Source organism: Xyrauchen texanus, chromosome 20, assembly GCF_025860055.1.
Source record: "Xyrauchen texanus isolate HMW12.3.18 chromosome 20, RBS_HiC_50CHRs, whole genome shotgun sequence".
NCBI classification, from domain to species: Eukaryota; Metazoa; Chordata; class Actinopteri; order Cypriniformes; family Catostomidae; genus Xyrauchen; species Xyrauchen texanus.
Window position 1 is genome coordinate 4567630 of NC_068295.1, and position 27898 is coordinate 4595527.

Sequence of the window (27898 nt, forward strand, 5' to 3'; positions counted from 1 at the left end):
AATGATAATTAGGTAGCGGTGTATAGTGAACTGCAGCAGAACAACAACAAGGATATAAATTATTTGGGCGACAATCTGACCATATCTGAATATTGGGGGGGGGGGCTTTTCTGAAATTCAGTGAGTTGAAGGAAACTGAAAGCAAATGAATAGGAATGAGAGAAGAAAGAAGAAATTGAGAAGTTATGTCATTAACACAAACTCTGATGAAAAGTAGATTAGATTAGATTAGATTAGATTCAATAAAGTTGAATCTAATCTAATCTAATCTAATCTACTGCGCATTCTAAAAACTAAACTTTCTTTAAACCGTTGTCATTTCTGGAACAACTTAATGATAATTAGGTAGCGGTGTATAGTGAACTGCAGCAGAACAACAACAAGGATATAAATTATTTGGGCGACAATCTGACCATATCTGAATATTGGGGGGCTTTTCTGAAATTCAGTGAGTTGAAGGAAACTGAAAGCAAATGAATAGGAATGAGAGAAGAAAGAAGAAATTGAGAAGTTATGTCATTAACACAAACTCTGATGAAACCATATGAACCATATGAATGATGTTGGAAAGAGGGAAAAATTAATCGAAATAAGGCAAACGTTCTCATCCGCTCAGTGTGGGCAGTGTTTCTACAGGTGTTTGTGTCAAACAAGTAAAAGCTAACAAACTCTACCACCGGACCAACTTGACCAAGATGGTTGTTTACAAATTTTGCTTGAGTAAAGGAGAGTGGAGGTGACATACCTGCATTTACATTTACATTTATGCATTGGGCAGACGCTTTTCTCCAAAGCGACTTATTACAGGGACAGTCACCTCGGAGCAACCTGGAGTTAAGTGCCTTGCTCAAGGACACAATGATGGTGGCTGTGAGGATCGAACCAACAACCTTCTGATTAACAGTTGTGTGCATTAGCCCACTACGCCACCACCACTCCATGCATAAGAACACAAACATCTCAATGGTTTCTATTGTGTTTTCTTCTGTTGGTTGGTCAGTTGCAAGAGCGAACATGCCACGCAGCATCGTTCTAGTGATTTGCGAACTAATGGCTCTTTTGTGATGCCTCTTTTTAATAAGTAGGTTAGAAAATTGGTAACACAACATGCTTGCTCACTGAAGTGGTTGTAGCATTTTTTTATTTTGATACTCTTTCAGCTCTCATTGATATTCAAGTATCATCTGAATTTGTGCTTATGTGTGTCCATTTGAAGGATGCCATATTATTTTTTTGCCTTAAACTGTTTATTTCATTGGTGCACATTGGGTAAAATAGGCCAAGCTTAGATCGGGTGTTTTTGAGATGTTGTGGCACCAGTGCTTGTGATCTCAAAACACACCCACCTGCTGCCTTGGCTTGAATTTGTAACCTTTGTCAAATGTGTTCATCATCAGTCAGGTGTATTGACAGCCTGTATCAGTGTTGGAAATTTGAATTTAGTCTTGACAAAAAACTTCATGGCCCTAGTGCACTAGCCTCACCTTCAGCCCATCTGTCTCCCTACATTTAATTTTCTGTCATACTTCATAACATCACACTCACTCCCCTGTCCTTTTGTAAACTATTGTTCAAACTATTAATTGTATTCAAGAAGCTGGAAATACATTTCTGTATTTACTGAAGCCTTAAATGTAGTGTTTTTGTTTGATGCCTATTAGATAATTATATTCTTTTCAGCAGATATTATACATCTGCTGTCTTGTGTGTTTAAAACTTCAGTATTTATTCTAAAACAGTAAACTGTGAAATAGTGTACTCTTTAAAACTTAAAAAGCAGTTTTATTTGCTTCAGTTCTCATTGCTGTAAAAATAAAAAATGTAAATACTACTTAAATAAAGTATTTATACATCATGGTATTTCTTGCACTGCCTTTTAATTTGTGCTGATTTCAACAATAATAAAAATATATATATTACATAATTTATTACAGTAATGAGAATCTTATGAGAATCCTGACTGAGAATAATGGTGATTTCAAACAAATTGAAAAGTAAAATGCTGTAATGAGAATTTGGAGGGAAAATGTGCTTCAGGGTGGGAAATAATACCACAATATTCAGTATTGTGCATCTCCTTAAAATAACTGTTTCAAATGGTTGAAGCGATTCAGAAACATTTAGAGATACTGAATTTAAAAACAATTCAATTAAGAATTTTATAGAATTTCTATTACAGAATATTCAATAAAGATATTCTTTAAAACTTTACAAAAAGGTTGTGTTCATTACCATTAATTAACACAATTTAACATTTTAAAGCAATCAGCCACAACATTAAAACCACCCGCCTAATATTGTGTAGGTCCCCTCGTGCTGCCAAAACTACACAAACCTGCATCTCACAATAGCATTCTGTGGATGGAAACCCGTATCATGATAACTCTCAGATAACCGCTCTGTACAATTGTGATGAGAAGAATAGCATTCATAGATTACATTCTCCTCACCACAGTTGTACAGAATGGTTATCTGAGTTACCGTAGGCCACTCTGGCCATTCTCTGTTGACCTCTCTCATCAACAAGGCATTTCCATCTGCAGAACTGCCCCTCGGTGGATTTCTTTTTTGGCACCATTCGGAGTAATTTAAAATCCCAGGAGATCAACAGTTACAGAAATACTCAAACCAGCCCGTCTGGCACCAACAATCATCCATGAGATTATCTAATCAGCCAATTGTATGGCAGCAGTGCATAAAATCATGCAGATTCGGGTCAGGAGATTTAGTTAATGTTCACATCAACCATCTGAATGGGGGGAAAAATGTATCTCAGTGATTTGGACCTTGGCATGATTGTTGGTGCCAGATGGGTTGGTTTGAGTATTTCTGGGATTTTCACACACAACAGTCTCTAGAATTTACTCTGAATGGTGCCAAAAACATCCAGTGAGCGGCAGTGCTATGGACGGAACTGAATCGCCTTGTTGATGAGAGAGGTGAACCGAGAATGGCCAGACTGGTCTATGCTAACTCAGATAACCACTCTTTACAACGGGTTGGTGCTGTTTTGGCGGCACGAGGGGGACCTACACAATATTAGGCAGGTGGTTTTAATGTTGTGGCTGATTGGTGTATATATACGTTAACATTAGTTAAAGCTGAATTATATAATTTCTGCGACACTTGTGCCACTAAACGGAATTACATTTATTTAAAAAAAATTCTAAACAGCTTTCTGAATAAGTCCCACCCCAATTAACACCATTGGTTGAGTAATGTTGTTGGGGTGGGTCTAAGGGAGTCACTCAAAACATATGCAGGAATTTATATAGTGCCACAGAGACAGTGTTTGCAAATTTAAGAAACTTATTGAATGAATTGCTTACTTATAGTTGTCTCTGCATATTAAGCTGGGATAGGAGAAAGTATCTTAATATAGAAAAGTTACATACTTAAGCTTTAATGCATTATGAACTTACAACGAACAATAGTATTTTCATATATAAACCAAGAGCCAAGATTTAATAACAATGATTTAAAAAAAAAAAACAATGTTAATGATATCTAATGCATTAACTAATAATAATGAATAGAATGTTGTTGTAAAGTGTTGCTATAGATTCTAAAGGCTATGTGTTATACACAAGCTGTTTTAAACTTATTTTTGGTTTGAGTTAACCACTCCCCTGTTCAACCCCCCACCCCACCCCAATTAATCTTCCTCTTTTTCTGTATCTATACATTTGCTAAACGTCTTTCCTCATTCCCTCATACATTGTAATCGTCTTCTCCACCCCTGTCATTTTGTTGTCGTTCCCTTCCTCCTTCTAATCATCCCTCAATCACTCTAAAGGTGAGGCTAGTGCCAGTCAGCTTTGAGGACCCGGGCTTCCTAGCGTCCTACGAGCAGTCTGCAGCGCTGTATGCCCGCTACCAGATGACCGTTCACAGCGACTCACCGTACGAGTGCAGGGAGAGCGAGGTACATATTTAAAACATGTCACGTATTCACTGACTGCATGAAACACCTCAATCGATTGACCTGGCACTTTGATTACTGTCTCACTAAATCACATACAGTTCTCTGGTGAGCATGAACTTATTAATAGAGACAAGAGCACAAATTTATGCATCACATTTCTTTTGTCATTTCTCAAAGATAATTGGACCACACTTTTTTTCTGTTCAGTTTTATTAGATGTTTGTGTTGTTGATGGGATGATTAGGTGAATTTGTGATTGTAAACATGTCTAATGTGTTTCGATTTTAGCCTGAACATAAATCATGCAGCCAAACTAAAGTCACACGGATTTGTGCAACTTTCAGGTGCCGTTATTTATGACACCGCTGATGAGTGTAGTAACTGTCGGGCAGCAATAGACATGTGACAAAGTAATTAATTACTGTAATTACATTAGGTAAGGATTACTCTTAAAGTTTTCTGTAATTGAATTACTCTTCTGATGTAATTGCATATAACTCTGTGTAGACTATAGAACAATACTATGTAAAACAATAGTGAATTTAAAATCAAAATGTAACTTCTGATGTTAAAATTTATGTTTTTTAATTTAATGCTGCCCCCTTAAATTCTTTGGCCATTTAAACAATAATTGACTTGATTTTATGATTTATTTGAAAGCATTAAAAGAACAGATTCATGTATATCCTTGTATTGTTCATCTGGTCGAGGTTGTTGTTATTATTAGTATATAATTAGTAATAAGTAATGCAATTACTTTTCAGACAGAGTACAGTAATTACAGAGTACTGTAATTAGTACAGTAATCTAATTACACTGTAGAAGATTTAATTAGTAGGTAGTAAATAATAACTACCCAACACTGGTGGCAATAGTGTTGTGAGTCATTGAGCAATCTATCAGCAAGAACCCATAACATTTCATTATGAAACAAACAGGTTTAAATGACTCATAACTTTGTGTTTCTGTCTTCATTTGTGTCTTTCTCTTTATATTACAGGATGAAAAGCTGCTATATTAGTTACATATTGCTTGCAGAAATTTTTTAGAGCAGTTTCCATTTAAAGATCATTGAGTGGATTGGCCAATAAATCACCTGTGTTTTGGTAGAGAGTGAATTAAGACGGGGTGGCTCTGTAGAGATATAAGCCAGTCAAACTCTTTTACTGTATGTTATTTCAGTCTTAGTCTGGGCTGGACAGCTGCACACACCCTGCTCTTTAAAACACAGCCGTAACTCAATTACTTGTCATGGAAGAGCAACATTCGCAGTCTGGCAGCTCGTATGAAATCCATACAATATTAAAATGCTGCCGAGAGGACAAAGGGAGGCCAAGAGAGTAATGCAGTGAAATAATAGTTTAATCTTAAAGGAACTGATTTAGAAGATCGCAGTGTAAATAGCGTCAAGAAATATTTCATACATTGTTTGCTTTCCATTGTTGTCGCTTTCCTTATGTGCATTCTCAGCATTTTCCACAAGGGGTGCTAAAGCAGTCTTTTACCGTTAGTTTTCTTTTTAGGTTGAACTACTATCGTGGTAGAGGTACCGTTTAGTTAATACTATAGCACACACTGCTTTGCTGTCAAAATGTTTATGATAGCTATTCTCAATAATAGCTAGAGATGTCAGTAACGCATGCGATTAATGAAAGTTTAACGCGTTAATTTTAAAAAATCCTGATTAACGCATTTACAATTAATACAGCATAAACCAGCATAAACACTTGGTGGAAGGGCGGAACCTTTGCAATGTGTCCGCCCGGAGTCATTAGAGTTACACTGCACACTTCACAATACAGTGCTTCTGTGTCAGTGATGAAGTAATGAGGAAAGGACCTCTTAACGCTGTTTGATGTACAATACAAGCCCAGATGGACTTATAATATAAATCAAGTGTTTTTGAGCCAGTGTAAAGCTGCGTACACACTTTGTCGCTGCAGGTCGCCAGTGGCTGGTGGTGAAGTCGCTAGTGGGCGTTCCCACTACTGGTTGCCTAGTAACGTTTATAAATGACATTCACGCCAGTCTGTCTGGGTCCACATAACCATTAAATCTCGGAGTCAGCACGGCGAGTACCACCGGCTGGTGCAAGAGCTGCGGCTGGATATACCATATCCATATCATAGAGCACTGGAAAATTGCTAACAGCAAGAATTAGCCTTTCATCCATCTTTCCGTTACTGCAGGAGCTTAGAGAGAGAAGGATCATGTGAGCTCTCCCGTCTTCTCTCCTATTGGCTGTCGCTTCCGTTAGTCGCTCTTCATTTGAATAAAGTTGAACTTGTCTCAACTTTGTCGCGTCGCTGGACACGCCCACATCTAGTCGCCAACGGTCGCGACAGCTCGTGTTGCCGGAAGTCGCTGTGCTCTCATTGAAAATGAATGGGATGGAGTCGCTGGCAGTGTGTACGCAGCTTTAGAGGCATTTTAATTACCACCGAAGCACATCAAGTCTTAACTATCACAAAAGTGCAGAACTAGACATGGTTTCCAAGCGCTTTTCATGTGGAGTTCAAAGCAGTGCTTGACACAGGCCCTGATGAGAATCATGAACATGGCTTCATGATTTCTGTAACAAAGTGAATAACCACAGTCTACCTGCGGATTAATATTGTGGAGGATAAGAGTTTAAGAGTTTAATTCTATCCCACAGTCCCTCTGTGACCTCAGCACCGTACAGGATTTCAAAACCCACCTGAAATCATATTTCTTTGCCCTATGATATTCTGACTCTTAATTGATCTGAATTTTTTTGCTATTTGTAAGGCGACCTTGAGTTTGTAGAAAGGTGCTATATAAAATAAACATTATTATTATTATTATTATTATTATTATTATTATAAGAGATTTATTGCCCATTGCAATGAATATGCAACCTATTCTGGGACTAGTTCTTTCAATTAGTCAAACTCCCACTTTTCCTCTTTGGGAAATGTTTAACGTTACTTGAATTGGTGCTCTTTTAGTGCACTTCTTTCGTTTTTCTGTGGAAGGCTTTGTTTGGAAAATGTTAATAAAGCATTATATTGTTACATATTGTTTTTGTTTTCTTTCCTAAGATGAAAATAAATGCATTTTGACAGGAAAATCATATATATAGTGTCAAATTTCAGCACTTTCAAAATCTGCGATTAATTGCACCTAACTACAAAACTATTAGATTAATCATGGTTAAATATTTTAATCTACTGACAACACTAATAATAACACATCTAGTTTAATGGCACATACATTTGAACGCAACTATCGCCCCCTTGAGTAAATTTGTTTACTGCCATAGGATCGCAAGAATGCTTTAAGTATGGAACTGTGTGCTTGCAATGGTTTGTTTCATTGTATAGTATATTTCTGTCCTAAATCACTCGTGCATTGTTAGGATGAGGAGTTAGCGGAGAAGTAGCCCGATGTTGAGTGTGAACAGGATGTGGAGCTACTTGACATTCTTAGTAGCCTGAGAGAGGCCTTTGTCCCCCTCAGGCCTGGAAACTGGCCCGGCTCTGCCAACAGCAAATGAAGAAATCCTCCAGCTCGTAAAATGCGGGAATTAATAAATAATAAAAAGCTGTCAGAGCTTACCGTCTTCGCCAGATTCTTTCCTGGTGCCATAACAGAGCAGTGTTTCTATTTATAGTGTAGAAGGTGTGCGTGTGTCTGCATTAAGGCCTTGGTGAGTGTTATAGTCGAGACAATCATTCCACTCAGACAGAAAGCAGGAGATGTGCGATACAGAGTTTCTATAAAGTGATTGTGAAGAGGGATTTTCGTTGGACTGCACAATGATGACAGTTTTTATTTCCCTTGCTATTATAATCACGATTATATATGTAATAATTATTTGTTCGACTTAATGCTATATCTTTATGCAGACTATGTAAGCGGAGAACTGTTGTGCTGAATTACTTTAATGCTCTTTTATACATCAGTAAATCAATTACACATGGGCCAACTTAGCAGCATGACAAAACTAAACTGTTACTTTTTAAGAAACCTTACACTGAAATAATTAGAACTCTCCCATTGTTATGACTGAAGCGGTCACTTACTGTGTGTTTACACTGTTTGAGCCCTGCAGTTCAGTGCAAGCTCACTGACACTCAGAACAGACTAATCACTATAAATTAAGCTGAATACTAGGGTATTCAAGGGCTGGGTATAATATTGATTGTCCGATAGCAATATTAATTTGAATGATATTGATTATTAAATTCAAAGATCAATCTTTTACTCTATGCGCAACTCTCCACTACAATGAGAGAAAATTACTAGCATTTGCAACCAATTTTTGCACTATGTGACTAAAATGTATATATTTGTCAACTGGCTGGTAAATGTTTACATTTACTCACCAGTAATTATGTAGTATAGTTGTGGAGTATTCAGCAGGGAGATCCTTACACTGCGTGTTGAGAGAAAGAGTCGTTCTGTGTAATGTCTCATTATTCATGAATAATGTCTCTTTTAATATCTTTTCTGTTCTTTATAGTCAGTTGTTGATCAGAAACAACAACAAAATCAACATTAATTCTTATCATCCATAGAAAAGATCCTCTTTACAGAAATGCTGGTTTTAAAGAGACAGTACCAGTTTTAGCACGTGTTCAACAAATCAATGTAATTACTTAAATACAAAATAAAATTATGCAATAAAACTATAAACGTGCAACAAAAAATAAAATATGAAATATAAGACCTTATTTATTGACTGAATACATGGATTTGGTTCTCTGGATGTTTTTTATTGTTTTTGACACCATTCTGAGTAAATTCTAGAGACTGTTGTGCATGAAAATCCCAGGAGATCAACAGTTCAAACAATTGAAAACACAACATGTTTTATCCAAAAAACTAATATTTTAGTATTTTTATACTCAAACCAGCCCATCTGGCACAAACAATCATGCCACGGTCCAAACGCTGCGCCATTTGATTCATAGAAATTAATCTAATGCAATTTTTCAAGCAGATGTTGAAATCGGAGACATTATTAAAACTTAATGGTCTCATACTCAAAAAGTGTGACTGGATGGATTGCAAAACTAGTCTAATGAATAAATCTAAAGCGCATTAAACTCATTGTGATACTAAAGATATTGCTTACCGGTAATTGCGTTTGATTTTCTCCATATGTGTTTATGAGAGTTTTTATTACATAACCTTAGAATGTTAAATGTGATTATAATGCAACACATCAAGGTCACTAAACACAATTAGTTGCATGTGGAGTTTGTCAAGAGATATGAGAATAAAGGGGACTTTATTTCTTTATTCTCAATGACAAGTTTGCATGAGAAAGAGTGTGCACAAATGATGAATGAAGAGAACAAGTTTTTCTGTATAAGCAAGATGCTGTTTTAATGGGCAAGAGAGATTATTGCTCTATTAGGCCCAATCACAGACCCAGAATGTGTGATGCAAACAGGTCGCTCTTTTTCACATGGATTAAGCATATGATTCTAAAAGTAACTTGTTACATTATTGCATTCTGTTACTTGTAAAAAGTAACTAATCTCGTTGCTGTTATATTTGTTGTTGGAAATAATGCATTTGTTGGATTTGCATTATTTTGGTAGTTTTCATGCAACTATACCCATGTGTAGATATTGCACCTCTTGCAGTGTTCATCTGACAGCTTCATTTATTTTAATGTGTCGCTTTAGGTTTTGTATTGGTACGCTATAAGGAATTGTATTGATTTGTAAAGAAATAAACTAAATAGATGAGTACTGCATGCTACTAATGTGAAAGTAAATTTATAAAATAGGTGTAGTGGGCTAAAGCACATAACTGTTAAGCAGAAGGTCACTGGTTTGATCCCCACAGCCACCACCATTGTGTCCTTGAGCATGGCACTTAACTCCAGGTTGCTCTGGGGGGATTGTCCCTGTAATAAGTGCTTTGGATAAAAGCGTCTGCCAAATGCATAAATGTAAATGTAAATGTAGTGATATAATCCTATTGAGAACACTTTGTGAGTGTGGTACCAACATTGTTTGTTTACATATCTATACTACAGGAGCTCCTACTTTTTGTAGCAACTCTGGAACTTTGTATTGCAGCACTTCTCATGTTTCTTTCTTCCTAGATTGAATCACTTACGTTTGTTGTATTCCAAATAGTTATAATGTATGTCATACATTGTACATTAACTATAATTTGGATAGAAGCATCTGTTAAATGAATAAACGAAAATGTCCATGTCAATTTGGGCATCTGCATGGTGTCTGGCTTGATTCAGCAACCAAAAAGGATCACCTCTGCCAGGCTCCAGGAGATGAGGAAGAAGGCAAATGGAAATATGCGTGGCAGCGTTGCCCTCTCTTATAGAGTAGTTACCCATGTACCCTCCCGTTGAGTGCCTGGCAGCACAGGAGAAAGTTTTTGCCAGGTTTTTTGCCAGGAGTGGTGGTGGTGTAGTGGTCTAAGCACATGACTGGTAATCTGGTAATCAGAAGGATGCTGGTTCAAGCCCCACAGCCACCACCATTGTGTCCTTGAGCAAGGCACTTAACTCCAGATTGCTCTGGGGGGATTGTCCCTGTAATAAGTGCACTGTATGTCGCTTTGGATAAAAGCGTCTGCCAAATGCATAAATGTAAATGTAATGTAAATGTAGGTTTAACCCCAGAGTTACTCACCACACCTCTCTCCCATCATCTATCCTTCACCCTTCCACTTTTCCAACAATTCCCTTTTCTTACGCAACCACTTGAAGAGGTAAACAACTAGAGTTGCATTGTAAAAGAGCAGCATTTGACTTTAAGGGGCCGTACACATTGAATGCATTCTTTCGCTAAAAAAAAGCTGGACAGAGCGGCGCAGAAGTTCAAGTAAAATCCAGGTGTCTTGAGATTTTGAAGTACTTTTTATCTTTACATGCTGTCTAAAAAAATGGCGCTCCTGCATGAGATGCAGCCAGCTGTCAAAGATGTCCGTCAAGTGCCGGTTTACATTGACAAAAATTTAAAAACAGCTCACAGATGGAACAATTTGGACCTTTTCTTCCTGTGAATAAAATATTATAAAGAATTTAAGTTATTGCATATTTGTACACGTTACTTTAAGTGTGTGCATTTATACAGTGTTAGGGGCCGTTTACATCGGTGTCATGGGATGCGTTTTTAACATTTTGAAGTTCTTTTTATCTTGATATTGCGTTCTGCACGAGACTCTGTCAGCGGCAAAGATGTCCGTCTAGTGCCTGTTTACATTAGAAAATAAAAGATAAACAGCCCACGGATGCATAAATGCGGTTGGTGTAAATGACCCCTTATTCTGGCCTTTTCTGTCCTGAGAATAAAATATAAATGAGAATTAAAATGACCTCATCTTTGTATATGTTACTTTAAGTTGGGGGCAGTTCACTTCAAACATGTATTTTGTGCTAAAAAAAAGCTAAACTCAACACTTCTATTTGCTATTTGAAGCATTTTTAACAGTTTGAAGTTCTTTTAATCTTGACATGGGGTCATAAAAAATGGCCAAATATCCTTCTAGTGCCGGTTTACACTGCAAAATAATTTAAAAACAGCATATGGATGCAAAAATTCAGTTGGTCTGAACGAACCCTTATTCTGGCCTTTTCTGTCCTGTGAATAAAACATGAAGAGGAGTTTAAAATTAGTGTCTTTGTGTATGTTACTTTTTTAAGTGTGTGCATTCATACACTGTTAGGGGCCGTTCACATCAAACACGTATATTGTGCTATTTTAAGGTGATTGTTGATAAAAATGTTATTTACATATCACCTAGCCCTAGTGGCCATTGGTCAAAAATGTCCATCTAGTGCTTGTTTACATAGAAAAATAATCTAAAAACAGCACACGGATTCAAAAATGTGTTTGATGTTAACAACCAATTATTCTGGCCTCTTCTGTCCTGTTGTTAAAAGATCATACAAACAGCTTAAAATTTGTGTGTTTTTGCATATGTTGCTAGTTTTTAGCATGTTCATGCATATGCTGTTAGTTTTGTAGATAGCACAGATGCAGAAATGACCATATGGAGTTTGTAACTGTCTGACTAATTTTCTCCAACACTCTCGTTGCCTTATAAGCGGAGCTCCTTACTGTTGCATTTTAAACCACAGGAGCCTAGTTTCACCAGATTACAACCAGACTCGCTGCATGTAAGTTAAAGATTGAGGGGATGAATGGTGCGTTTGTGTGCAAGTTTGTTACATGGAGCCAAATGCAATTCTGTCTATTTTGATATGGGTTTTTGGTCCTTGTTATTACTGAAGACTTGGAAGCAGCTGCTCATTTAAAGATTCATTCATGTCTTTTGGAGTCAATGTGGAAGAATCAGTATTTAGTTTGTTTGCACTCAGCATTAGTTGATGTAGGAGGCGACATGCCATTGCTGTCTATTTAGAGGCAAACCATGTTCTGCATTACAGCGGGGTGTACCATATAAGTGTCACAGCCCTGTGGATAAGCAGTGACAACCAACTAAAACAGTCAATACAGACATGCAATTACACCTTGAACTAGTGTTTCCCACATAATGAACTACATACACACTCAAAGTGAATGATGATTGTCTGTTTTTATGATTTTATTCATGTATTTGTGACTTCTCAATTGGGTAATAAGCATTCTGCATTAGTGGAGGTGTGAATTCTGTGTTTGGAGGAATTTTATGAAGTTTTTGGATCTAATAATTTGACATAACATACATTTGTATGCAAATTATTCTATTGCTCTATTGTACTTAAGTCTGTTTCTACACAGTCAGACCTCCTTTTGCCAGTTGTCAATAAACAAATGAAGCCCACCACAGCAAAGAGGAAAAGGCTTAGCAGAGAAACGATCATTTAAAACTTCCTTAAATAAACATTTAGTTTTTTTTCAATGTTTTCGCAATGCTATCCAGTCTACATCATTTAGCTACGGCCAGAACAAACTAATGACCGAAACAGCTTTTCATTTCGAAATTTAAGTCAACAATACAATATTAAATGTCTTGCGTCACTGTGATTATAACATTTGCAATTGTGTGCATTGTTAAATTGCCAAGCTAGCATATTGTGGTAGCTTTGTTTGTCTTAAAGGGACTTAAACTCACCCAAAAAGTCACTATTTGCTAGCAATCACTAACTCCCAGAGAAAAGGCAAAGAAGGATGTGAAAGCTGATTTGAAGACTTTCAAAAACTGTTTAGAAGGACATTGATTAGCTATTCTGAATTAAATTCAAGCTTGTGATCTTAGTAAAGGCTTGAAACCAAACTAGAGTATATTTGATTATGCAGTATTGAAGGCCATGTTGAATGTGCTCAGTTATGTTCTTGAGACCTCCCATCAACTATAATTATATTGTTTTAAATTATACCTCTTCATTTTTTCACATTTTGTTTTGTTTTGTTGCAGCCTTATGCTAAAATGCTTTAAATTATTTATTTTTTCACATCAATCTACACTTCATACCCCATAATGACAAGGCAAAAAACAGATTTTTGATAACTTTGTAAATTTATTAAAAACTGAAATATCACATTGACAAAATAATTCAGACCATTTGATATGACACTATACATTTAGCTAAGGGTATCCTATTTCTCTGGATCATCTTTGAGATGTTTCTACACTTTGATTGAAGTCCACCTGTGGCAAATTCAATGGATTGGACATGATTTGGAAAGGTACACAATTGCCTACATAAGGTCTTACAGCTGAAAATGCTTATCAGAGCAATAACCAAGCCATGAGGTCAAAAGAACTGCCTGCAGAGTTTAGAGACAGGATTGTGTTGAGGCACAGATATGGAGATGGCTACAAAAAAATGTTGGCTCCATTGAAGGTTCCCAAGAGCACAGTGGCCTCCATAATTCTTAAATGGCAGAAGTTTGGAACAACCAGGACTCTTCCTAGATCTAGCCACAGGCCAAACTGAGCAATCGGTGGAGAAGGGCCTTTGTAAGAGAGGTGACCAAGAACCCGATGGTCATTCTGGTTGAGCTCCAGAGATCATGTGTGGAGATGGGAGAATCTTGCAGAAAGAAGACCGATCTGGGCTTTATGGCAGAGTGGCCAGACCCTCTTCTAAGTGCAAGAAAGCCAAAAAGCAACTAAAGGACTCTCAGACTGCGAGAAACAAGATTCTCTTGTCTGATGAAATCAAGATTGAACTGTTTGGCCTCAATTCCAAGCATCATGTCTGGAGGAAACCAGGCACCCATTATCCCCTGTGCAATACCATCCCAACAGTGAATCATGTTGGTGATAGCATCATGCTGTGGAGGTGTTTTACAGCAGCAGGGACTGGGGGACTGTTCAGTGTTGAAGGAAAGCTGAATGCAGCAAAATACAGAGATGTCCTTAATGAAAACCTGATTCAGTGCGCTCAGGACCTCAAACTGGGCCAAAGGGTCACCTTCAAACAGGACAATGACCCTAAGCACACAGCCAAGACAATGCAAGAGTGGCTTAGGGACAACTCTGTGAATGTCCTTGAGTGGCCCAGCCAGAGCCTGGACTTGAACCCTATTGAACATCTCTGGAGAGACCTGAAAATGACTGTCCATCGACGGTCCCCATCCAACCTGACAGAGCTTGAGAGGATCTGCAGAGAAGAATGGTAGAAAATCCCCAAATCCGGGTGTGCAAAGCTTGTCGCATCATACCCAAAAAGATTTGAGAATGTAATCACTGCCAAAGGTGCTTCAACTAAATACTGAGTTAAGGGTCTGTATACTTAAGTCAGTGTGATAATTCTGTTTTTTTCTATTTGCAAAGTTATAAAACAAAATGGTTTTGCTTTGTCATTATGGGATGTGGAGTGTAGATTTTTTTTTAGCATAAGGCTGCAACATAAAAAATGAAGGGGTCTAAATACTTTCTGAATGCACTGTATATTTTCAATGTTTACAGATGTTGTAACAGATTTTGTCTTTTGTTCTTGTTTCTCCACAGTTTAAAAGGTTCCTCTGTGATTCGCCATTAGAGGTAAGTCCTGTCTTTGTTGAGCTCTCTGTGACTGAAGAACTTGAAATTTGTATATAGCCATTGGCAAGCATAAATGTTATTTAGAAACATTTTGCACAGAATAAAGATTTCACCACTCTAAAGCTATTGAGTAATATCACACACTTGAATTATCTATAATTTAGCAAAGATTTCCCAATTGTCTTTAAGAGACTGACTGTTGTTTGTCATACTGCAGCTCTACATATGGAACTGCTCTCTGGTTAACAGTGTCATTATTGGCTTGTTTGTTTGTCCTGAAACGGTGGAAAAATCCAAATGTGTTGTACAGACCTACAAATTTCTGTGCCGCATAGCATGAACACCCACACACACATTTTGGGGGAATGCAAACAAAGAGTTGATTATGATCTTAAATTGAGCCTCATAGAAGATCATCGCTCTGTAATGTCTAACTGCCTTCTTTAAGCTGTCCCACTGTGGTATTCCTTTGATATTGAGGGGTTATAGAGGGCCTATCTGGCTGGGCATGGAGAGGAGCTGCCAAAATTTCCAGTTTGTTTCTTTAAATTATATTATTAATATTTTAAATAATTAAAATGCATTACATTAGTTTGGCACACAAGTGAAGCATTAAAAAAAAGAATATAAAAAAGTGGCTTTAGAATGCAACATATTGTTAATTTCCATATTATTGAACATAATCACCATATCACCCTGCAGCTTTTGCCTGGTTGCCCACTTAAGCTAAGCAGGGTTGAGCCTGGTCAGTAGCTGGATGGGAGACATGCTGTGGAAAACTAAGGTTCTGCTGGAAGTGGTATTAGGAGCAGGAGGTGCTCATCCTGTGGTCTGTTTGGGTCCTAATGCCCCAGTATATTGATGGGGACACTATACTGTAAAAAAGCACAGTCTTTTGGATGAGATGTTAAACTGAGGTCCTGACTCTCTGTGGTCATTAAAAATATCCCAGGGCACTTCTCGTAAAGTGTAGGTGTATAACCCTGGTGTCCTGGCCAAATTCCCCCCAGTGGCCCTTATCAATCATGGCCTCCTAATAATCTCCATCCCTGAAACTCTACTCTCCTCTCCACCAATATCTAGTGTGTGGTGGGCATTCTGGTGCACTATGGCTGCCGTCGCATCATCCAGGTGGATTCTGCACACTGCTGGTGGTTGAGGAAATTCCCTATATATTATGTAAAGCGCTTTGAGTGCCTAGAAAGCGCTATATAAATGTAAGGAATTATTATTATTATCATAAGCCTATCATTGGCCTACAGTTCACAGCAATACATTTTGCAATCGTATTCCTCAATCACTCCGAGATTTATTATAAGTGCTCGTCTAAGGATGCATCAATGTACATCTGTGTCAGACAAATGAGCCATGTGGTGGCTCGCAGCTGGTGGGTGTTACCGCACCTTATCGTATCTCTGTGGGTGAGTAAAGCCAATGTCTCTATTGTGTTGCATTCAGAAGTCCCTATGCCCCTCATAGTGTTTACCTTCCACTGTTTGTGGGCTGAAAGATGTAATTACACAGTCATTCTAAACTCACTTTTAAGTCATTTTTTGTTGTTTGTGCACCCACCGGCAGAAACGTAAATCGGCAAGTGTGGAAGGATAATTGCTTATCTGGGGTTATAATTAATTAAATTAATATTTTTTTAATGCAATATTGTTTATATAATTTATCACACTGAATGAATGCATTAAATTGACAGCCCTTATATATATATATATATTAGAGCTGTCAGAATTAATGTGTTAATGGATGTTAATGCATGCAATTAATTTATAAAGCTTTCTCCTTAATTTGTCTTAATCGTGATTAACGCATTTACCATTAATACAACATAAACACATGGTGGGCAGGGCGGAACCTTTGTAATGTGTCCACCTGGAGTCATTACACTAAAACATACACACACCAGGGCCCTTATACCAAGTGAGCCTACTAAAAGTTTTGCTACTTTATGCTAAAACATGCTATCGTCATGATATTTGTTAAAAATACAATGATATTGGAGTCTTACATGGTATTGCCATTGTAAAACCTAGTGAGCTAAAATGCTTCTGTACAGGATTTTAAGTTATCATCATAATCAGAATGAGTTTTATTGCCAAGTATGCTTACACACACACACAAGTAATTTGTCATGATGACAGAATCTTCCAGTGCATGAGAATGCAGTGTATATACATACTTATAAACATATACATTTAAACATATATATACATATAGTGACATAAAATATGATATAACAGATTTAAAAAAAGTTAAATATACAATAGCACAATAACATTGTTAGAATATGACAACATTGTGTCACGCACAAAGCAAATGTTCTCAATGACTTGCCAAAACCATAGTTTGCTAATATGAAATCTGTTGAGTGGTTAAACATTTTTTTTTAATGACTTCAACATAAGTGTATGTAAACTTCTGACATCAACTGTTGACTGCATCATCCACAGACCAGTTTGCTCTTTAAGCAAATTGAAGGGGATCCAGAAAGGGTTCAGTGATGTCCTTCAGGTGGGCCAACACCAGTCTCTCAAATGATTTCATGACCACAGATGTCAGAGCAATGGATCTGTAATCATTAAGTCCTTTGATGTTGGGTTTCTTTGGGACGGGGATGATTGTGGAGCATTTGAAGCAGCAGGGAACTTCACACTGGTCCAGTGATCTGCGGAAGATCTTTGTGAAAAAGGGGGCCAGTAGGTCAGCACAGGATTTTAGACGAGTGGATAAGACACCATCTGGGCCCTGTGCTTTTCTTGTCTTCTTTTTCCGAAAGTCCCGGCACACATAATCTTTACAGATCTTAAGTGCATGTTGAGTAGCAGGAGAGGGGAGGAGGGTGGTGGCAGGAGGTGTAAATGTTTGTGTGCTGTGAATGTCGGAGGGGGTGTGGGGTGTGAGACTGGGCTTTTCAAATCTACAGTAAAACACATTCAGGTCGTTAGCAGTTGATGATTCCCTACAGTGTTGGGGGATGGTGTCATGTAGTTGGTAAAGTCTTTCAGGCCTCTCCACACTGATGCAGGGTATGAGTATTCCCGACACAAAGGCTATTCCAAAAGGTAGGCAGTAACATTTTGCTGCCAAAAACCAATAAACATGGTAATAGTATTGTTTAGTGATGCAGCAATTTGTGTATGGTCCTCAAAACAGACCAAATGTTCAGCAGCACTGTTAGTAGCCACATTATTATTCTCTGCTGTGAAATTATTGGGCTAAAGTAATTACACTGGTATTTTGGTGAAGTTGCAGGTGGCTTATAAGCCTTTTTATTTAACTTTTATTTCATGTGGAGCATGTGAAAGGAAACATGTGCTGCTTCTTTCGTGGTACCCAATGCCGCTGCCTCTGTGCTAACAAATATTGTTACAGTTTATAGGAAACATGCTTTTATCACCTTGTCAAGGCTGGTAGCCAGACGTGTCAACGTCAACATTGTTGTAGGCATAAACTGTAACACCCACACCCAATAGCAGTGCAATACTATGCAATCCTCACTCTGCTGGGAAAAGAGCTTAATGCAAAATAACTTTTATTATTGCCTGGAGGATCGCAGTCAGTGCTGTTAATGATTATAGTCCATGATATAATGTTTGCTCATTATAACACACACCTACACCAATGCTCACAAGCTCTGTTCCAAATCCTAGTGAGTTGACTACCGAGACAGCATGTTAAGGCAGTATATATGTGGAGAAAATCGCAGTTCAAGTGTGGATGAGTGTTGTAAACATAATTAATGTGTTTTCAAATGAAAACGTATTAGTTTGGACATGGCCTGAGTCTACACATGAATACACTACACACACATAGAGTACCTAATCAAAAAGTTCTAGATGGAGGGACAGTCCCACTTCCTTTAGAACAACCTTTTTTTGTTGTCCTGAACCTTTTGAAAAATGCCTGTTCCGTGTGCCGAAGTCTTTATAGGGCTTAAATTTGTGCTTGTGGCGTATCGGTTCACCTAAAGATGCATGAAGAACAACACTTTTTGAACTTGAGTTTGCAAACTAAGATAATTGTAGATTTTTTGTTAGTGTGTTTTGGACTACTTCACCTGCTTGTATTTATCTAGTTTGTTTATGTGTGTCTCTTGACTCGGAGAGCGTGCATAGCAGTTTATTTTGTCAATGCCGTTCCCCTACTTGTGATAGAGGCCTGCGTTGCATTTGCGTGTTTCCGTTTGCCTCTTTGTTTTTTCTTTTTCTTTTATTGACCTGCGATGTCTATCCTGAGGGGAAATGCTCGTTAACAGTGGTGTGGTGTAATTAGTCGTCAAAGTTTTATAGACCTCAAACCTTGACTTTGCCCCATTCCTCTTTTTTTACCACATGCATGTTCACACACAGGCGCTTACACTCAGCGTTTATTTCATGGACCCCAGTTTTCCAATTCCAGTGAGAGTTTTCGAAACGTGTCTGTTCCTGATATAACAATTAGCTTTCAACTGTCCGTATCTCAACACCCCCTTAATGGAAAGCACGACTCAAAACCTCAAAGGACACAATGAAATGATTCCCAAATTAATAAACATGGCATAAACTTCCCCATAACATAATCAAAACTCCACATGTCTTCATATATTGAGGACAGGCATTGCATCTGTGTTGCAGAGGAAGCTATTCCCTGCACGTGAGCGTGCCGTGACTGCCGGCTCTGTTAAGAATGGCATTAGTAATGGAACGCTGCAATTTCAACATACCGTTAAATGAGCCATCGCTGAGCACTGCATCTAATGAGCACTGTGTGTTTACAGTACAACATTTTAGACCTGTAATGTTCCCAGTGCCTCTCTTGGGTCCAGGTCAAGTGTAAGGAATAATTATTTGACTTTAATTGTACTACGGCAACAATGATTTGATAATCACTTTAGTCAGTTAATGGGGTATACTATAGTAAAATGGAGAATTTTATTTAAATTTTAAAGGCCCTACTAAACTATTATGAAAACAATACTAAACCACGTGTAGCCTATATAAGCTATACTATACATTGATTATTGTGGAATTTATAATAAAATAAAAAATGTTTATTACATTTTACACTCATTTTTTTTTTATTTAATTCTATACATTAAGAGCCATACTGCTCTATGATATTCAGGCATTATTTGTGAATTTATATTATAATGTTATACTATACTTTGCTGTACTGTACTATGCTTTATTTTACTCTACTTAAGTGTATTATGCTTCACTCTAACCTACTATACTATACTATACTGTACTTTACTGTACCATGATTTATTCTGCTCTACTTTGTATTATGCTTCACTCTACCCTACTATACTGTACTATACTATACTATACTTTTCTATACTACACCATACCATACTACTTTTTTTTTTTTTTTTTTTTTTTTATTAAAAGGGACAATACATATTAATGAACATTTTCACAAATGTAAATATGTCAGATTATAGCCTTAGGCTAATTTCCATCTGCAGACCCTCTGATAACTGTAGTCGACTTCCCTCTACCCTGCTATACTATACTCTACTGTACCATGATTTATTCTGCTCTTCTTTGTATTATGCTTCACTCTACCCTACTATACTTTACTATAGTATACCATACCATACTACTATAGTCAACTTCCCTCTACCCTGCTATACTATTGTATACACCTCAAGTTTTGCTCTGATACCAAATGTTTGGCTTCGGTACGATACCCGCCCTGGTACCTCGGTATTGATACTCCGGCAACAAATAATTAGCCTTTGATTACTGTTGAAATCACACAGAAAAGGACTGCAAATGAAGTCTTGTTAAAACCATTTATTATAAAATTATTGTTATTAGTAGTATTATTTCTATTACTTTGAATACTACATTTTTCGACACAATAGCAATCTTTTCCTGCCGTAAAGTCTTCAATTTCACGCATCCACAGAGCTTTTATTTTGGTGGAAATTTTATTTTGAAAAACCTTTGAGTTCCTCCTGTGTGGTAGTTTTTAATAAGCTCTGCAATATAAATGAAATAATCGCCAGCAGAGATCACAGAGCAGCACTGGATGAGTTTGTGTAAGTGTTCAAAGCAGCGCATATACTAAACAGACCGCATTACGTGCATCGCATGCTAGCTGTTTGTGTATGTGTGTGTGAAGGATGACAGCGAGCAGAGCTTCACCTCTCATTCATTTTGAAGCATGCAGCACGTGTAAACTGCATATTATTTAATTTAATGACATAATTCTGCTGTTTAATGATCACGTTATAGTATGGTTCCAAAATTAGCAACAAGATGGTATCGTACCCTTTTACATTTTTTGGTATCTAATTAGTACTGGTATATTGTGCAAGCCTATACTCTACTGTACTATGCTTTATTCTACTCTAGTGTATTATGCTTCACTCTACCCTACCCTACTATACCAGGCTATACTATACTATACTATATAGGGCTGTGTATTGATACAGATTTCCCAGTTAGATTCGACTTGTTTCCAATTAACACAAATATTTGGGTATATTTCAGTTATAATGTCCATATTGCTTACATATGAAAGAAATTCTCTCACAGCTAATGCTGTTAATTATCCATGGGACCTTCTAACTTGGAACATTACAAAAGTATATCTTTTACAAATTAAATGATATGGTTTTCATCATTTTAGCATTTTAAAATGTACAAATTCCATGTATTCCATCAATTAATATGATGTCTTGAAATTGAAACAAATGATATACATATTGTTACATTTTTATTGTTTATGTGCATCATGTGTACTATTTACAAGTATTTGTATTGATATGTATAAGAAGTGCTAAAAAGGTACTGTCTCTTTAAGAATACCGGCAGTTCAGCGAGTGTCTCACAGAAGTGTTTTGATGGAGATCATATTAACAAGAATAGAGTCGGATGGCTTCTTTACAGTATCTGTGCAATGTGTGGTTAGAATTAAATGTTTTTTTGTTTACTGTTGTTTTTGATCAACAACTGACTGTAAAGTACAGAAAGGGTGTTAAGAGACATTATTCAATGACAAATGGATTGCGTGGATCTCGTCTTTGGATACACATCACACAGCATGAGTGGCTAATCATCTTTTAGTCACGTAGCGCCAAATTTGATTGCATATGCTTGTGATTCAGAGGGTTGTGCATAGATTAAAACCTATATCTTAAGATTTAAGATCAATATTATTGAGAAAATCTATATTATTACCCAGTCCTAATACCATACCATACCTAGCATCATTTTGTGCAGCCTTCTGTGTCACAGCATCCGATTGGATGTTAACTGGTTTCTTGCAAGTATCAATGTCTCAATGTTTGCTTCAACATAGAAGGGCCACTGTATAGCTCAGAATGTTAACTACCCCAGCAAACGGCCTGCTGCCGTCCCCTCTACCGACAGCACATGCATACTTAACACGGCACTACACGGCTGGAACAAGAGAGCCAAACAAAAACAGAGTCAAAGAAGCGGGGCACCATATGCTTGTGATTTGGGCCCCTGCCTTTTCCACTGGCTTCGTCTGTGTGTTTAGCTTGCCATCACAGTGGCACAGACGCAGTCATTAGGCTGTCCGGCGAGGTGATACCAGGGTCAAGGTGACGCCATTTCCCGCGTTTAGGTTATGGCTACATAAACATGCCTGACAGCCACACGAAGACTTGCACTGTGACATATTCAGAGCAGGCTGTGATTCATTAAAGCTTTGCTAAAAGGAACAAAATAACTTTTTAGAACAGATCATTACGGATGAAAGTTGGGCGGCTGTCAGGTGGTGCTGAGAGCTTAACGTTACTTTAGTGGAAGTCTACCGCCGGAGGGTAAGTTAGTGTGACAGACGTTGCTGTTGAGTCCAGTTGAGTTCTGACAGAAACGGGGCCCGTGTTGTCGAACTTATAAGACTTACTGGTGCTCGGCACATGTGGTGCCAAAAGCCAGACTTTGAAAAAATGACCAAGAATAGGGGCTTTCCAATTCACCGCAAGCCCTTAATCATCACTATGAAAGCACCTTCATCTTGAACGGCTGTGTCTGCTTAAGACTGACAGCTAGTTTGAAACGCTAACCCATTGGACAAGCACGCTGAATGAAAATAACTAAATTATACATATGGAATGTGGTCCTCACCGAGGGAAATGAGGGGTTTACTGTAACTTATACTTAGTACTTATGCAGGAGGTGGGGAGATGTTTTGGACAGAGCAAAGTTCTACAGTATACTTGCCCTGTAGTTCACATGAGCATGGCGTTAGCAACGGCAAGGTAATTGGTTCAATTCCCAGAGAACACACGAATGGATAAAATGTATACCTTGAAGTCACTGTTTCCTTTAGATTAAAGTCAACAGTACCGCTCAAACGCATAAATGTAAGAATGCAGCTTTAACTCACAAAAAAGTACCTTCATAGTTTAAGACATGAAAATACCGTAATAGTAATAGTTTTGGAGTGAAGAAAGACACTTTTAAATGTGACTATGTGCTTTTAAAGCAGTTACTAATGTTTGAGATTTTTCAGTTTCTGTCGGTTTTAATTTAAGTTTGTAGCCCCGAAATGCTTTCATACTAAAAGTAATATTCAGGGTTCAATAGAAGTTAAGCTCAATCAACAGCATTTTAGCATCATTTTGATTACCAAAAATGTTTATTTTGACTCGTCCCTCCTTTGCTTTAAAATCTGGGTTACAGTGGGGCACTTATAATGGAAGTGAATGGGGCTAATCTGTAAATGTTAAAATACACACTGTTTCAAAAGTATAGCGTAAACGATATGTGTGTTAACATGATTTGAGTGTGATAAAATCACTTATTAACCTTTTCTAGGTCAAGTTATATCCATTTTTACAACTTCTTAATATACGACAACACCATAAACAATGTAATCCCACTAACCGACGAGGTAAACAACTTTACAGCTCAAATAATACAAGAGTTTAAACCGAAGAATTAATGTAAATGCTTTTATAAAATTATAAGATCTACTTTTCTGCATTTTAAACCCTCCAAATTTGGCCCCATTTCCTTCCATTGTAAGTGTCTCACTGTAACATCGATTTCTGCTGCTTCTTTTTTGTTTTTAGGAGGGACGAGTTCATTATTGTTTATTTATTTTTGGTGGTAATACACATTATGCCGCAAACACTGTCGATTTAGCTTAACTTGTATTGAACCTGTAATATTCCTTTGCTCAAATGCAAAGTTGGCTCGGCCAATTGATTAAAGTTCTATATTTTGAAAGACACATTTCTACATCAGTAATCTGGCTGTGAGTTTTAATTTGGAGGTCTGTATCATGGTGTATGAATGACACTGCAGCCTTTAATGGCTCTCAGACTAATTAGATTGCCATTAGTGAAAAGATCTATACTATGAAAGACGCTTTTCTGTGCACTTACATGTCCATGTGGTATTAAAACTGTCAGATTTCAGCGTGTTTCTTTTTGTTATATGAAGGTCACAGTACAACTAACCTGGAAACTTTTTAGCATGTGTATATACAGTGAGGAAAATAAGTATTTGAACACCCTGCTATTTTGCAAGTTCTCCCACTTAGAAATCATGGAGGGGTCTGAAATTGTCATCGTAGGTGCATGTCCACTGTGAGAGACATAATCTAAAAAAAAAATCCAGAAATCACAATGTATGATTTTTTAACTATTTATTTGTATGATACAGCTGCAAATAAGTATTTGAACACCTGTCTATCAGCTAGAATTCTGACCCTCAAAGACCTGTTAGTCTGCCTTTAAAATGTCCACCTCCACTCCATTTATTATCCTAAATTAGATGCACCTGTTTGAGGTCGTTAGCTGCATAAAGACACCTGTCCACCCCATACAATCAGTAAGAATCCAACTACTAACATGGCCAAGACCAAAGAGCTGTCCAAAGACACTAGAGACAAAATTGTACACCTCCACAAGGCTGGAAAGAGCTACGGGGAAATTGCCAAGCAGCTTGGTGAAAAAAGGTCCACAGTTGGAGCAATCATTAGAAAATGGAAGAAGCTAAATATGACTGTCAATCTCCCTCGGACTGGGGCTCCATGCAAGATCTCACCTCGTGGGGTCTCAATGATCCTAAGAAAGGTGAGAAATCAGCCCAGAACTACACGGGAGGAGCTGGTCAATGACCTGAAAAGAGCTGGACCACCGTTTCCAAGGTTACTATTGGTAATACACTAAGACGTCATGGTTTGAAATCATGCATGGCACGGAAGTTTCCCCTGCTTAAACCAGCACATGTCAAGGCCCGTCTTAAGTTTGCCAATGACCATTTGGATGATCCAGAGGAGTCATGGGAGAAAGTCATGTGGTCAGATGAGACCAAAATAGAACTTTTTGGTCATAATTCCACTAACCGTGTTTGGAGGAAGAAGAATGATGAGTACCATCCCAAGAACACCATCCCTACTGTGAAGCATGGGGGTGGTAGCATCATGCTTTGGGGGTGTTTTTCTGCACATGGGACAGGGCGACTGCACTGTATTAAGGAGAGGATGACTGGGGCCATGTATTGCAAGATTTTGGGGAACAACCTCCTTCCCTCAGTTAGAGCATTGAAGATGGGTCCAGGCTGGGTCTTCCAACATGACATTGACCCGAAGCACACAGCCAGGATAACCAAGGAGTGGCTCTGTAAGAAGCATATCAAGGTTCTGGCGTGGCCTAGCCAGTCTCCAGACCTAAACCCAATAGAGAATCTTTTGAGGGAGCTCAAACTCCGTGTTTCTCAGCGACAGCCCAGAAACCTGACTGATCTAGAGAAGATTTGTGTGGAGGAGTGGGCCAAAATCCCTCCTGCAGTGTGTGCAAACCTGGTGAAAAACTACAGGAAACGTTTGACCTCTGTAATTGCAAACAAAGGCTACTGTACCAAATATTAACATTGATTTTCTCAGGTGTTCAAATACTTATTTGCAGCTGTATCATACAAATAAATAGTTAAAAAATCATACATTGTGATTTCTGGATTTTTTTTTTTTATTATGTCTCTCACAGTGGACATGCACCTACGATGACAATTTCAGACCCCTCCATGATTTCTAAATGGGAGAACTTGCAAAGTAGCAGGGTGTTCAAATACTTATTTTCCTCACTGTATATATATATATATATATATATATATAAAATAATAAAATGTATTACATGTTTAAAACAATGATAACAAAGAGTGAAAAAAACTAAAAGAAATATAGTAGGGTAGAGTGGAGCACTTTAAAAAACACCACTTTCTAGAAGTCCACAGTGCTAAAAGTGCCCCAAGTTATAGAAACGCATACTGACATTTTGTGTCGTTTTTAACTTTATGTTGCCTGGTGTAGCATGGCAACTAAAGCAAAAAGTTCAATACATATAAGACATTGTGGTTTCTGTCTGTGAGTTTGTGTTGGTTTTAATTTAGAGGTGAGTGGCCGTGACGTGGCGAAGCAGCCTCTGAAGTCCCTCATACTGAACGGATTGGCCGAGGCGCTCCCCTGGTGTTGTGATAATGAGCTGCCTTCCTGTAGGGCTAACTGGACCCAGATGGGCTGAAAGGCCCTCGGAGAGATCCCGTTACGGCTACGGCCGCGTAACCCCCTCCCACTGAGCCATTTGATGTCTCATTGGTGGAATAGAGTGAATAATGCGCCCTCCTCAATAAGCTACTTGATTAAAAAAGGCCAGAGTGAAGGTTTGAGTGCGATACATGATCTGGGGCAGGTAACGGTTTGCAGCTTTACTGCAGTAAATGATTTTGCTCATGTCACATGCAGGAATGTGCACTCTCATCTTCAGACACAACAGTAGTTGTGTTTATTTTTGGTTCTACTCACTGCTGGTCCTGATATACATCCATATTCAGTCAGAGGGTAGAAACGGGTCCTTTTACCCCGGTTGTTTGGGCTTTTAGAGTAAGATTGATTCTTTTCATGCAAGGATTTTTATTAAAACCCCTTTTCTCGATTGTGCGTGCCTGGCATGGAGTCCTGCTTCGCAAACACACACCTCCGCTCTCAGCACACATTTGGGAATGATTAGCGGGCTACTGTACACCCGTGTTGTTTTGCAAGGAGAGACTCTCTAATTGTTTGAGCATTGATTGACTCGTTTATTGCACGCATGCACACAGGAGCATATTTCCCAACTTTGACAGCTGTGTGATGATAGAAACATGATTGTGCTATTTTGGTAATGCACCTTAATAGGGATAGTTCACCCCAAAATAAAAACCACCGTCATGTAGTTTCAAAGCCGTATGAATTTCTTGCTTTCATAGCAAAATGAGATGTGGTGTTTTTTAACACAGAGAAAGTGAATGGTGACTGATTCTGTCATTTTGCCAAACATCTCCTTTTGTGTTCTGCTTATGAAAGAAAGTATTTGGGTGTGGAACGACATGAGGGTGAGTAAATAATGACAGAATTGACCCTTATGCCTGAACTTTCCTGTGATCCTCTAATTATAGAATGGTCGTTATCATTAGGTTACGGCTTTGGCAATGCCAAACCAAACTATTCTGGTAAATATTGTTACAGTACTTTCACATATTTGTATTCTTTATCCAAATGTAACAGTCTCAAAAAGTTCAACTTATATGTTAAAAGCATTTGTTGTTATTTTTTAAAGAGATTGTTCCCCCAAAATGTAAATTCTGTCTTCTTTTACTCACCTTAAAGTTGTTCCAAAACCTTTGTTTTCCTGTCTTCTATGGAACACTGAAGTGATGTCAGGCACAATATTAGCCACAATGTTAGCCACAGTCACCATCAATCTTCATAGAATGGAGAAAAAAAAGATCTGAAATTTAAAAACATTATCATTTTTGGTAGATACAGAGCCAAACAAAGAATTAAATATCAGTTAAACTTTTTAGTATCTCAAGATAAATTCAATATTTTTGTAAGTAGAAACAATATGGTGTAATGTAATACACGATTTATTGCTGTTGTTCAAAGAGTTACTAGAAAGCTGAATTTGAATTATTTTAAAGTGATTACAGATTTTAAAGGTATTTTCTCATTATTATTACAATGATACCGGGTTGAGAACTTATGTGTGTACCTGATTGGATTTGTGTGTAT

General features: G+C 37.7%; 1 protein-coding gene across 4 annotated transcripts in view; it reads left to right on the plus strand.

Annotated features, from left to right (window-relative positions):
- Nucleotides 1–27898, plus strand: part of LOC127660531 (arginyl-tRNA--protein transferase 1-like) — a 117418-nt gene that overhangs the window by 32014 nt on the left and 57506 nt on the right. For 2 of the 4 annotated variants that reach the window (XM_052150842.1, XM_052150844.1), the window contains 2 exons: nt 3797–3925; nt 14837–14869. In XM_052150842.1, coding sequence (XP_052006802.1) covers nt 3797–3925; nt 14837–14869 — 162 coding nt within the window. The remainder of the gene's footprint in view (nt 1–3796; nt 3926–14836; nt 14870–27898) is intronic. The other 2 variants (XM_052150841.1, XM_052150843.1) reach the window with 1 other exon arrangement.